The sequence below is a fragment of the Oncorhynchus masou genome, chromosome 23 (assembly GCF_036934945.1).
Source record: "Oncorhynchus masou masou isolate Uvic2021 chromosome 23, UVic_Omas_1.1, whole genome shotgun sequence".
Taxonomy (NCBI): Eukaryota; Metazoa; Chordata; class Actinopteri; order Salmoniformes; family Salmonidae; genus Oncorhynchus; species Oncorhynchus masou.
Window position 1 is genome coordinate 43489813 of NC_088234.1, and position 14551 is coordinate 43504363.

The 14551-nt window shown below is 44.0% G+C and overlaps 1 protein-coding gene across 5 annotated transcripts in view; it reads right to left on the reverse strand.

Annotated features, from left to right (window-relative positions):
* LOC135510874 (inositol polyphosphate-5-phosphatase A-like) overlaps positions 1–14551 on the reverse strand; it is a 265620-nt gene that overhangs the window by 4180 nt on the left and 246889 nt on the right. For all 5 annotated transcript variants that reach the window (XM_064932177.1, XM_064932175.1, XM_064932173.1 and 2 more), the window contains one exon: positions 2736–2847. In XM_064932177.1, the coding sequence (XP_064788249.1) occupies positions 2736–2847 (112 nt within the window). The remainder of the gene's footprint in view (positions 1–2735; positions 2848–14551) is intronic.

The following is a 14551-nucleotide window of genomic DNA, read 5'->3' on the forward strand; positions in this document are numbered from 1 at the left end:
GCTTTTTGGTGGCTCTTAAATTTAAAAAAAAAATTAAAAATGAAGAGGGCAAGTGTTTTGGAAAGGGGGATAGGCCAAACCTTCCTGTATAGCCTCAGTAGATGAGGACAGAAAGAAATGACTCATTTGTTCAGGACAAAGGAAAGCCAACTTCCTCCTCCTGCCTGTGTACTGGGGCTCAAAGATGTGTGTGGCTGTGAGCAGACTCACACTGTGGAGTGGACTACTGTACTGCGCTGTTATCCCAGAGACCATCAGATAAATGGCAGGCACTGCTACAGAAGAGAAGTGCTATTGTGGAAGAAGGGATTGCTCTGGTGTTGTGGTCAATAAAGGGTCTCTCCTCTCCATGGACAGCCGGCCAGTTTCTCCCCATACAGGGTAATGTTCAATAGTGCACACCGTTGGAAAGCGTTTTGCAACGGAAAGCAAAAATAGGCGTTTTCATTTAGGACAAGTTCAGACAGCATCTCTCTGTTTTACCCCATTTCTAACCATTTTCTACCTACTGAACACCTGCCATGCCATGTCGATGTGGCTGCCTTCACTTAAATCTCGAGCTGGCCTAGTCTCATTAATCACATCAGATGCCTTCCAACAGTTCTCTTGTCAGGGACTATCTCCAATTTAATCAAGTGTGAGAGTGCATTTTCACACACAATACATTTTTCCTCTTGTCACCTTAAAAACCACAGTAATCAAATAGGTGGAGAAACGTAGTCTATTCATTGGGCTGATTAAAGGAAAGATGGGACATCTGAGTGTAAATTGAAATGACAGATTTATACCCACTCCTTTGCTGACAACTGCAACCAACAGGGAAAACAGAAAAAAGGATGCATTTGTCAAAGTTGGAGTATCATGGAAAATGTTAAGTTAGGCTGATAGCCTCCAGTATCTATCTATGCAGCAATAGTCTATGTGTCGGGGGGTTAGGGTCAGTCCTCCCTCCCTCCCTCCCTCCCTCCCTCCCTCCCTCCCTCCCTCCCTCCCTCCCTCCCTCCCTCCCTCCCCCTCCCTCCCTCCCTCCCTCCCTCCCTCCCTCCCTCCCTCCCTCCCTCCCTCCCTCTCTCCACCCAGAGGACCTGAGCCCTTGGCTGTCCCCATCCCCAGTCCACCAGGTCATGCTGCCAATCCAGTTTATATGCTGTTTTGCCTGTGGCTATGGAACCCTGACTTGTTCACGAGGCGTGCCATCTTGTCATTCTGCCGCTCCAGTTTCAACTGTTCTGCCTGCGGCTATGGAACCCTAACCTGCTCATCGGACGTGCTACCTTGTCCCGGACCTGCTGTTTTCGACCATCTCTCTCTCACCCTCACTTCCGCACATGCTGTCTCGACCTCTGAAAGCTTGGCTATTAAAAGTCAACTGACATTTGACTTGCTGACAATGACTTATTTGACCCTGCCGGTCATCTATGAATGTTTGAACATCTTGAAGAACGATCTGGGCTTAACGGCCATGTACTGTGATAATCTCCACCCAGCACAGACAGAAGAGGACTGGCCACCCCTCAGAGCCTGGTTCCTCTCTAAGTTTCTTCCTAGGTTCCTGCCTTTCTAGGGAGTTTTTCCTAGCCACCGTGCTTCTACATCTGCATCGCTTGCTGTTTGGGGTTTTAGGCTGGGTTTGTGACATCTGCTGATGTAAAAAGGGCTTTCTAAAAACATTTCATTCGATTTTTATTAGTAAACATGTTAGGAAATGCACTTTGTGCAGTTGCCAAGTGTTAAAGAGGTATTATAAACAGTTTTCTATTATCCAACCCCAGGGTACACTTCTCCAGCTTCGCCATGTTCTCTAAACGTCATAGCCAGACGGAAACAGCAAACAACTGGGGAAAGACAACAGTCTGGAGCCCAAACTGGTGCTGTGCTGACGGAGAGGGGCGGAGGTGGCAGATTGGTTGATAGTTTACAATGCCTCCCCTGGATTTGGGCAGGGTGTTGGGCCACAGCTTTGGGCTGTGCCAATGTATTGACTCTTGAAAATGATCAGACAGAGGGAGCATAAGAGCTCCAGCTTTATAGAGCCATTATGGCCCAATGGCACTCTATAAGATCTGGATATATATATATATATATATATATATACTGTCTGTGTAGACAACTGGGCTTAACTCTCCAGATGAATATTCACACACAGTAGGTTCCTCCATCTGGGGGGGGGGGGGGACAGAGTGGGTGGAATAAAAAGAGAGAATGGAAGAGAGAGTTGGAATGTAATAGAGGGATAGCGTTATAGTAGGTTCCCATAGACCAAGGGTGTGAAGACATCCCAGATGGCAATCCAAGATTCTACATGTTGATTCAGAAAGAACCACAGGGTGATGGTCTGCCACTGACTGCTATTGGCCAGACGTCGTGTGTATGCATCTGAGCTTCTTAAACTGACTTTTAAGCCCAGGTCTCTGGCTATATATATATATATATATATACAGTGGGGCAAAAAAGTATTTAGTCACCCACCAATTGTGCAAAAGATGAGAGAGGCTTGTAATTTTCATCATAGGTACACAAATTCATAAGTATTTGGTCAATAACAAAAGTTTATCTCAATACTTTGTTATATACCCATTGTTGGCAATGACAGAGGTCAAACGTTTTCTGCAACTTGCACAATTGGTGGCTGACTAAATACTTGTTTGCCCCACTGTATATATATATATATATACAAGGTTAAACTCGCCTTTAAGGCTAGGTCTCCGGCTATATATATACAAGGTTAAACTCACCTTTAAGACCAGGTCTTTAGCTGTAGCAGACATGAGGACGCGGTCACACCAGGCAGGGCATCTGGTGTCCATGTACTGCTTTCCCTGACTGCTGTCTTCACTGTACGGATAACTGTGGAAACAAACCCAAAAACACAACCATCAGTAACATACAGTTCGTAGAACAATGGTCCATAAAAGACAATTCTGTGCATTCTAAAGTAGATTGTGTAAAAAGGCATAGCCAACAAATGAGTTTAGTTTTGCAAATTGAGTTTCTACGTTTGGGGCTAAAGCACAGAAGAGGAGAAAACACAGAATCCAATTAGATACACAGCTTTGACTTTCTGGAAATACTCTTTTGAATGAACACACATGGAAGGATGGCTCAATCAGAGCAAACTTGTGAGGAGAGAGCCATGCCAACTGTACAGGGTCTGACTACCTTGCTGCGGAAGAAGCTGAGTGAGTATGTGAGTGTGATCTGTTGGGGGAGAGAAAGAGGTAGAAAAAGAGAGCGAAAAAGAAAGAGCCAGAGCAGAGGGAGTTTTAGTCTCCGTTCTCTCCTCTCTCTCTCTCTCCTCTCTCTCTCTCTTTCTCTCTTTCTCTCTCAGAAATGTACAGCAGCTACATCCTTATGTAGCCATCAAAAAGAGATTAGTGCTGTGGCAAATGGCCAAGTGAGATTGTATCTGGTAACGGGAGGAACAATCGGATGATTTAAGTAGCCGGGCCCGCCGGGAAGCCCATCGAACCGATACAGATTTACATTGTTGGAAATTCAATTTGGCCCTCCAGCTCATCAAACTGCATCAGATTTACATGTCACCAATCCAATTTGTTTGCGGGGCTCATCAGGATAGGAGCGGCTTTACATACTGTAATACCAATCCAATTTGTTCCTTCAGTGCTACACACAGGGGCTCACCGTGGCGTAACACAACATGCGTTCGCCCGGGGCCAGAAAAACTCATGACAAAATAACCACAGCCGACCTATATTATCCAAAGCACTATTGTCAAGAAGCTTGGGTGAAGACATAATAAGACTTGTATCTGGGATTACATACGGTAAATGTCATGTGTGATTATTCTGTTTCTGTGTGTCTCTGTGTGCGTGTGTGTGTGCATGCATATGGGGGTGTTTCGCTATAATGTAATGACTTGGAGACCCCTCCTAGTATTCTCCAATCAGTCAGTCAGATGGGTCCATCTGATGAAATATTTTTGTCCTGTTAACACACAACTATAAGACACATTTACCTAGCTAACTAGTGGCTGTGAGTACACACACAGGCACCTCCTTAGGCCAATCAGCCATGCTGTGCAAAGCAGGCCAACATACACTGTCACATGGCAGCCATGAAGGCAGAGTGTGTTACTCTCAGGCAGCCAGGCAGGGAACCAACTGGGCAAACAGAGGCCTGGTAAACACCACCCTGACGCACACACGCATACGTGCACACGCGCACACACATACACAATGCACTGGGACAGCTGCCACAGCACAGGGGGCAATGTTACAGTTGTGCCATGGCGACCAGTGTGATACACAGACTGTGAACTATGGGACAGTGGCGGAGGGGGGGGGGGGGCACATCCGGCCAGCACACAGCACCCCCCACTGGGTGAACAAACAGGCCTGCAGAGGGCTCCTTACAGGCTCCTTACAGAGCACACAGCCTCCAATTGGCATGAATGGCACTTTAAGCATGTGGAAATGCAGCAGGTTTTTGGTATGCTAAAGAAGGGATGAAGGATGGGTCCAGAGGATGAAAGTATTTCAGAGGGATAAAGAAGAGAGGGGATAAAGAGGGCTCAGAGAGAAAAACAGAGTGCTGGAGGAAAAGGGCAAAGTCATCAAAGTGGCTCGGGATCAAACCATCTTCAGGGGTGGCCTAGCTACAGACTCTTCATTTAGTCCATACAGTGAACTGGCCCTACATTACTATGCTATCTCTCTATTGTAAGGGAAGTATAAAGGAGTACTCAACCTCTCAAATTGCAAATTGCTGTGGAGCACATAAAAAAAAAAACCCCACTATCACTGTTTTTGATGATCAAATAGAATAAAATATCTTAAAAGATGAGTAATCCTTGTATAAAACGATGAACAATACTCAACAATGGCAATTAAACGATTAACTGTGAGGCAGTCTTGCCCTCCTCTTCCTCTTCCGTTTCTCACCCTACCCTCCAATGGCCCCAATTGAGATAACAGGTCCTAATGCAACAGCAAACACCAGAGTGGCGGCTTTGGGGAGTGCTGTGTGATTAATGTGTCCGATTAAGGCGCTCACAAACTTATCTGAAAGCAAACGGGGCGAGTGGGCGTACGGGCCGGAGCTCCTATCGGGCACTTATTGCCCGCAGCAAGACTAATTACACTAATTAATGGGGCCGAGCAGATAAACTCAACAAATCTCCCACCTGTGTATGACAGTGTCCCATACTTGCTGTGAGACAGAGCCTGCGCATGCAAGCACATGCACGAGCACCAGTCCGTTGGCCAAACTTCTGTCCCTCAGGCAGGCTACTGTTGTGGTACTGCAACTGGCTCCATAGCAAATGGAACAGCTGCACCCCCGAAATAGGGGTGCAAACATTTTTGAGCACCCCACTTTTTTTTTACCAGAAAATTACCATGATCCATTAGGTAATTTGTAATTTTCTGTGTTTATTTTTTGTGTGATCAAATGTTTTTATTATTTTTAAATAAGGTACACAAAACAGGTACACATGGACAGAGAAACGAGTGACAATACTGAACAAGACAAACAGTTACCAACCAGGCGCCAGACTGAAGTATGTTGTGAGATGATAGGGCCAAATTTTGAGTTTGCAATGTTTCAGCGGGATATCAGAATGGATTATGTCTTGGAGTCTGTAAGGTGCAACTCATTTCCCCTTCCATTTCAATGACGAGCAACCTTTTGAGCAAGTCTGCATTAACATAGATGTGTCCATTTGATATATGGTATAATAATTAACAGAATGCATTTTGCCCCCTCTCCCCAGTCGCCTCAAGACGAACGGCTTCGTCCACTCAACGTTTTGCATTGCTCCTGGCAACACAGTGCAGTTAGAAAGCACGCGTCGCACCACTGATGTTTGAAATGAAAAAGCACCTGCAAAAGAAACGTGTTTATTTATTTTATTGTGCTGTTATATTCGTATCGTTGTCCGATGGTGTTGGTCCAGGGGTGTTGTTGTTACATACGGAATAATTTGACCTGCGATCACCAATAGCAAATTCATTGTATCGTTTCACTTTCCATGTGAGAACCATGATGAGCACGGGCATCTCCGATTTGGCTTCGCTGTAGCGCAAACTTTGACTATGAGTAGCCATCCATCAGCCTACCAAAGGTTGCACCTTGGCAGAAAACTGCATGTCCGGTAGCTCACGGGCTGTCAATGAGTAGCTCTTGCAAGTCGACAGTGAGAAACACTCAGTAGGCCTAATATTACGTGATTACATCTGAAATAATTCTCCTCCCCAAACTGTTTACAGGCAGTTAACACCATTCAGCATTTTTGCAATATATTTTCCCAACTTCAATCGGTTAAATCACATTGTTAAACCAAATGAAAAAACACAGGATATTTGTGTCTGGATAAAACAGTTCTGCTTATGGGCCCGGCTCCATGAGGGGGAAAAAGGGGACTTAGCCCTCCCAGTTGAATATTTTGCCACCTCATTTCCCCCCCCCCCCCATGTCCCTATATAAAAATAGCTAAAAAGTTCAAAAGATTGCGTGACAGATTGCCGCGAAATCTGTGTCTCTGCTGCGCTGTATCAGCACCATGGACAGAGCGCGCGCGTGTGTAGCGGGCCTATAAAAAGCCACTGGACGGGTTTCCATGGGTTTCCATAAAAATCACCTTTAGTGGTAGGCTATGTGAATAACGTAAAAACGCCACTGTCATTTTTGATTTATAAGGAATGGGTCAAGTTTACAGTTGAAGCTGCTTCACCCAATTCATCACCACTAGAGTTTAGTTAGCTTCTTAGCTAGTTGTATAGGGGCGTTAATGTTATTAGCCTAGAGTGTTTAGCTCTAACCAGCTAATCTGCCACAATGGATATCAGAAACCAAATCACACAGAGGCCGCCAACAAGCCCAGCAGCGATGATGCTGCCGAGCTCCAGCTAGCTCTCTGTGAAGTGCTTACCCCCCTTCCACAAGTGCCGCCAGGATAATGGCTCCACATTCCCCTCCAACTCCGACTGTTCCTGACGATCTTGGAACAGAGACAGCAAGCCCAGGTTAGCCTAGAATTCTACCCTAGCCACAGGTTTTCTGTCCAACAATGTCAATTTAAGAGCAACTGGTTCATATGACAAGAGTGGCTGCAATACTCAGTTACTGCAGATGCACAATTTTGGTTCCCATGTCAAAAGTTCTGTGTTGGGTCCAATGCTAACGCAGACAAAGCCTTCATCCAAGGCAGATATTCTGACTGGAAGCACGCAAAAGATTCAGGAAGGCCCGCATCAAGCAAGGATCATTTGAAATTAGAGGTCAGCCGATTAATCGGAATGGCTGATTAATTAGGGCCGATCTCACGTTTTCATAACAATCGGAAATCGGTATTATTTGGACACCGATTTGGCCGTTTTGTTTTTACACCTTTATTTAACTAGGCAAGTCAGTTAAGAACACATTCTTATTTTCAATGACGGCCTAGGAATAGTAGGTTAACTGCCTGTTCAGGGGCAGAACGACAGATTTTTACCTTGTCAGCTCCGGGATTCAATCTTGCAATAGTTAACTAGTTCAACGCGCTAACCACCTGCCTCTCATTGCACTCCACGAGGAGCTTGCCTGTTACGCGAATGCAGTAAGAAGCCAAGGTAAGTTGCTAGCTAGCATTAAACTTATCTTATAAAAAACAATCAATCAATCATAATCACTAGTTAACCACACATGGTTGATGATATTACTAGTTTATCTAGCGTGTCCTGCATTGCATATAATCGATGCAAGGCAGGGGGATGATTTAACAAAAGTGCATTGGCGAAAAAAGCACAATCGTTACACATTTGTACCTAACCATAAACATCAATGCCTTTCTTAAAATCAATGCACAAAGTATATATTTTTAAACCTGCATATTTAGCTAAAAGAAATCCAGGTTAGAAGGCAATATTAACCAGGTGAAATTGTGTCACTTCTCTTGCGTTCATTGCACGCAGAGTCCGGGTATATGCAACAGTTTGGGCAGCCTGGCTCGTTGCGAACTAATTTGCCAGAATTTTACGTAATTATGACATAACATTGAAGGTTGTGCAATGTAACAGGAATATTTAGACATAGGGATGCCATCCGTTAGATAAAATACTGAACGGTTCCGTATTTCACTGAAATAATAAACGTTTTGTTTTTGAAATGATAGTTTCCGGATTCTACCATATTAATGACCAAAGGCTCTATTTCTGTGTGTTATTATGTTATAGTTAAGTCTATGATTTGATATTTGATAGAGGAGTCTGACTGAGCGGTGGTAGGAACCAGCAGGCTCGTACGCATTCATTCAAACAACACTTTCGTGCGTTTTTCCAGCAGCTCTTCACTGTGCTTCAAGCAATGCGCTGTTTATGACTTCAAGCCTATAAACTCCCAAGATTAGGCTGGTGTAACCGATGTGAAATGGCTAGCTAGTTAGCGGGCGCGTGCTAATAGCGTTTCAAATGTCACTCGCTCTGAGACTTGGAGTAGTTGTACCCTTGCTCTGCAAGGGCCGTGGATTTTGTGGAGCGATGGGTAACGCTGCTTCGAGGGTGGCTGTTGTAGATGTGTTCCTGGTTCGAGCCCAGGTAGGAGTGAGGAGAGGGACGGAAACTATACTGTTACACTGGCATTACTAAAGTGCCTATAAGAACATCCAATAGTCAAAGGTATATGAAATACAAATCGTATAGAGAGAAATAGTCCTATAAATACTATAACTACAACCTAAAACCTCTTACCTTGGAAAATTGAAGTCTCATGTTAAAAGGAACCACCAGCTTTCATATGTTCTCATGTTCTGAGCAAGGAACTTAAATGTTAGCTTTTTTACATGGCACATATTGCACTTTTACTTTCTTCTCCAACACTTGGTTTTTGCATTATTTAAACCAAATTGAACATGTTTTATTATTTATTTGAGGCTAAATCGATTTTTATTGATGTATTATATTAAGTTAAAATAAGTGTTCATTCAGTATTGTTGTAATTGTCTTTATGTCAAATAAAAAAGTAAAGAAAATTGGCTGATTAATCGGTATCTGCTTTTTTTGGTCCTCCAATAATCGGTATTGCCGTTAAATCATAATCGGTCAACATCTATTTGAAATACATTGCACTGTAAAAAGAAAACAAGTTTGGAGTGCTATGGAAACTGAGGTGTCAACACTTGTTAATGACAGGCAGCTGGCAAGAACTATTTTCCCACTTTGACAAACGTGATCAGTCAGCACAGACAAAGCATTCTAGACCCAAGGAAAGCTCAACTAATCCAACTGGCATTTGAGGGGGACCTTAAAAGAAGATTTCGGGGAGAATGGAATTATCGATTACTCAGAAAGTTCAACTCTTCTGAAAAGGTAAGTAAAATCTAGCTGGTTGGTTTTGATCAAAATCTTGGTGGCATAGCCAGTGGTGTCATTTTCTGCAAACACCTAGGGTACGGAATGGCAAAATGACTTCTTTAGCCAGGCAATATTTTCATTGCCAAAATGGCCTTTTTTAGTGTGTAGGGCACTGCTATGGTGCTGATAGAGCGCAACGAAGATATCGCGACAACCTGTGCCTTCCTGGTCAAATGCAATGGTCTCGGCATTTGAACTTATGTTTATTGTGGTACAGCGTGATACAAGCAGAATTCAACATGATTCCAATGCAAGAACCCAAATTACGCCCCTGGGTAAAGCTACATATCGCTATGTTTCATTGTAGAAATAGATAACCATAGAAATAGAATGTAGGCTTCCTTAGTAGCATACTGCTTTTTTGTGGTTGTAAATGGAACTGTACCGTTTTGGAAGCGTGTTTACGGTAGGTCGGCATTGCTTAATTAATCACAAGGGTGGGTGGAGCAAAAGAAATGTATTGTGCCATATTGCAACATTTTGCTTGAACTCATGAGCTGCATGATGTTTCATGTTTGAAGCGGGTCTATAGGCCTGTTTATTTGGCAAGACAGCTGTGCATGTCTGCATCTTGCTGTAGTAGACTGTTTTGTATTTTCCTTTTGTTCACTGTGTTTGTTTACTGTTAATGTAACTAGCCAAAATAAAGATTGTGCCATGCCTTTATCGATCTATAGTACGCCTACCGCCGTTTTGATCTGTTCACATTCATTCGTTCCCATTCACAGTTGTGTTGGTGTTCTAAGCCAAACTGCTATTCAGTATTTTGGTTTGCATGAATAACTAGGCTACTACTTTCAGCATTTAGTTTGCATTTTTTCTGATATGACAGCTGTGTGTACGGCTGCATTCACATAGGATAATTCACCTACTACATACAGCCTATCTTGTCGTCTATATTTACTAGGCCTGGTTTTAGTGTGTAGGGTGCTGTTCATTGTGCTGGAACAGCGCAGCAAAGATGGGCTACAGATTTCACACCAACCTGTCACTTCAAAAGCACTCAATGGTCTCTGCATTTGAACCTTATGTTTATTGTGGTGGTATAGAGTGATATAAGCAGAACTCTATATAATTCCAATGCAGTAACCCCTCAAAAATTGCATCCCCTCACCGATTCCAACTGCTCCCTTAGTCACTTTATCCTGGTGCCAGGTCTGTCTACTTGGCTGGGTAAGTAATATCGACCAGATATGCCTTTTCTACCCTCTTTGCATCAAGTATGTACGCTGCTGAGACAAGTCAATTAAAAAAGGGTTCATGTTGACAATGCTCCACACAACGGCGCAAAACAAAAGTCAAGACCCTCACCCTCCCAAGCTTCTGAACCCCTACTTCCAGACAAAGTCAGGCGCCCAGGCTTGGCTCAGCTCCCTAAACAGTTTAGTTTCTATGAATCAACGGTGGCTGTGTGTGATGTATAATGCACTGTGAATAATCTGTATTCATAATGGTGGAAATAATTGGAAACGATGTGGTCAAATGTGCACCGTTGAAAACATCCTCTTTAGTTGGGCTTTAACCTCTTGATACTACCCATCCTGGATCCGGGATCGTGAATACAGCCTCAGGCTCATTAGCATAACGCAATGTTAACGATTTCTGAAAATCGCAAATGAAATGAAAATAATATGCCTGCTCTCAAGCTTAGCCTTTTCTTAACAACACTGTCATCTCAGATTTTCAAAATATGCTTTTGAACCATAGCAAATCAAGCATTTGTGTAAGAGTATTGCAAGCTAGCTTAGCATTTTGCATAGCATTTAGCACGCAACATTTTCACAAAAACCAGATAACCAAATAAATAAAATCATTTACCTTTGAAGAGCTTCGGATGTTTTCAATGAGGAGACTCTCAGTTACATAGCAAATGTTCAGTTTTTACTGAAAGAATCTTTGTGTAGGAGAAATCGCTCCGTTTTGTACATCACATTTGGCTACCGAAACGAACCGAAAATTCAGTAACCAAAACGTCAAACTTTTTCTGAATTAACTCCATAATATCGACCGAAACATGGCAAACGTTGTTTAGAATCAATCCTCAAGGTGTTTTTTCACATATCTCTTCATTGATATGCCGTTCGTGGAAGCCTGCTTTCCCCTCAGAATCCCATGGAAAATTACCAGCAGCTGAAAATGACGCACCAATTTCGACGGAGGACACCGGGCGGACACCTGGAAAATGTAGTCTCTTATGGTCAATCTTCCAATGATATGCCTACAAATACGTCACAATGCTGCAGACACCTTGGGGAAACGATAGATAGGGCAGGCTCATTCCTGTCGCATTCACAGCCATATAAGGAGACAATGGAAAACAGAGCCTCAAAAATCCTGCTCATTTCCTGGTTGCCGTTTCATCTTGGTTTTGCCTGTAGCTCCTGTTCTAGGGCACCCACAGACAATATCTTTGCAGTTCTGGAAAATTCAGAGTGTTTTCTTTCCAAAGTTATCAATTATATGCATAGTCGAGCATCTTTTTGTGACAAAATATCTTGTTTAAAACAGGAACGTTTTTCATCCAAAAATGAAATTGCGCCCCCAGAGTTTCATTAACCTCACATGAAAAATGTACTGACTTCAACACGGGGACTCCATTCAAAGCCACTACACCATTACTCATTCTTCATGTGGGGTTTAATGTTTGACTGCCTGCTGTGACAATACTCATAGGTTTGTCCAATAAGTGTCAGTCGTATGTTTGGGCAGTACAGAGGATTGGCGAGGTGAAAACTTAGTATCAGTCAGACCTGGGTTCAAATACTATTTGAAATCTTTCAAATACTTCTAGCATTTGCTCTAGTCCTGGAGTGCCAGATGGGTGGGCTTTGTACTTTTGCAAGTATTCTCTTGGTTCCATTGCACCAGACCGGCTCAATCAAGCCCAGCTAAAGTATTTTAAATCAATTCAAATAGTATTTGAACCCAGGTCTGGTATCACGCAGCCTCACCAGGCCAATTGAGAGCCTTTATCCCCAGGCTGCAGTCACACAGCACTGGTGAGCGTCATACAGGCCAGGCCCCTGTTCCATCCTGTCCCACATTTCCTATCTCCCGGCCAAATGCCATTATCTTGTTCTACATAATTACCAATATGTGAAAAGCCAAATAGGTGACAAGCCAATCATATTTAACGAGGGCAATATAAACTAGTGAATATCGGCATGGAGCTAGAGTTAAGAGTTGTTAGAGTATTAATGACACAAGGGCAGAGGTCAGGAGGGGCATCATGGGGCATCATGGGGCTAAGGTCACATGACCTAGTGTTACGGGGCTGTACGGACGCAGAGATTGGCGGAGCTGTCAGGTTATTTTAATTTCACTGAAAAAAAAAATATGTAATGATACCTCTCCCGCTCAGCCATATTTGTTTACCGTTGTCAGGGGAGACTAGGCAAAACAAGGCAGGAAAAGAGGAGAAACACCTCCATTTTCATTCATAAAGATCAGCCACACAAACTGCTATCAATAAATCTCCCTGAATGTTTGCTCCACATTTCAGGGTTGGGGAGCTCTCCGCCGCAACATTGGCCCAACACAAACACCGTGTCAAATGCCACATGTTGCTCAGAGGTTGTGTGTGTGTTCACATGTTGTGTGTGTGTGTGTGTGTGTGTGTGTTGGACAGACTGCTACTCTCTGTCCAAGAGGTTCTGTATCAGTAAAGAGCTGCATCTATTCTGAAGCCCCCCTTTCACTCAAGAGGAAGTCTTGAGCGTCTATTTTAACCCCTATATGTACCAGAGGAGTTTAAACAAAGGCTCCCTCTCATCCCAGTGAAGCATCAGCGCAGGAAAGAAGCACACAGACACATGGCCATTGGAAATGACCAGCTATCATCACACTACAAAAGCCCCTCGTCATTTATTTATGGCTCCCCAGCAGTTGAATGATGGATGTGTTGAGAGTGTGAAACAATGTTCCTCCTCAGCTGATGATAACGCTCGATCTCCACTACACTCCAGCGAATAATACCAGCTGTGTGTGCTTGCCTTAGAATCCCTCGCTTACAGTACTTAACGAACATCTGTGGTACTCCATAAACTGAGTCACGCGCCTCCGACGGAGTATAGGAGAACCTTTCAGAGGAGGAGAAGAGCTAGAACAAGAATGTCCTTCACTTGGCTTGCCATCAGACACGCACGCACGCACGCACACACACACAGTGACATCACTCTGAAGATGCCCAGGGGGCGGGATCTCGATGTCTTCCTCATTCTGCAGGGAGAGTAGGAGAGTCAGTGTAGGGCCTCCCAGGTGACGGAGCTGTCTAAGGCACTGCATCGCAGTGCTAGAGGAGTCACTACAGACCCGGGTTTGATCCCGGGCTGTGTCGCAGAAGGCCACGACCGGGAGACCCATGAGGCGGCGCATAATTGGCACATCTTCGTCTGGGTTAGGGGAGGGTTTGGCCGGCCGGGATGTCCTTGTCCCATTGCGCTCTAGTGACTCCTTGTGGCAGGCCGGGCGCATGCACGCTGCCTTGTGTCATCAGCTGTAAAGTGTTTCCTCAAACACATTAGTGCGGCTGGCTTCCAGGTTAAGCGAGCAGTGTGTCAAGAAGCAGTACGGCTTGGCAGGGTCGTGTTTCGGAAGGCATGGCTCTCGACCTTCGCCTCTCCCGAGTCCGTACGTGAGTTGCAGCGATGGGACAAGACTAACTATCAATTGGATATCACAAAATAAAAACATCTAATAAAACATTTAAAAAGGAGAGTCATTGTGTTAAGAACTGTTTCCAAATGGCCATACTGACACATTCACAAATTCAATTCATCTATTCAATGAAAAAACATCACACTCAGTAATGTGCTCTTATCTATTGGTGAACTCTTGGAAAATCTAAGACGGCCATAAATTATAATGCAAAGCATTCAGTTGCTTGTTTTCAACTAAAACTTGTTTTCTGTCTTTATTGAAGGGACAGGGGACGGATTAGTGCTTCGAGAGCATGTCCTGGAGATTTGGCAGATCAACACTTATGTCATTGGACCAAATACTATTTTCCTCCCTAAACTAATGGCCAACTGCACAGGTAATTTGTTTTTCTCAAGGTCTTCATCCCCCTGCACTGTAAATGCTGTGTATTTTCCCAGGGGGGAAGTCACTCTTCGGCTCATCCTCATAGACCCGCCATGTTTGGAAAATGTACGCTAACTTGCCAAGGTTGGTCCCGGGGCGCTCCCGGCTTCCTGTTAAAC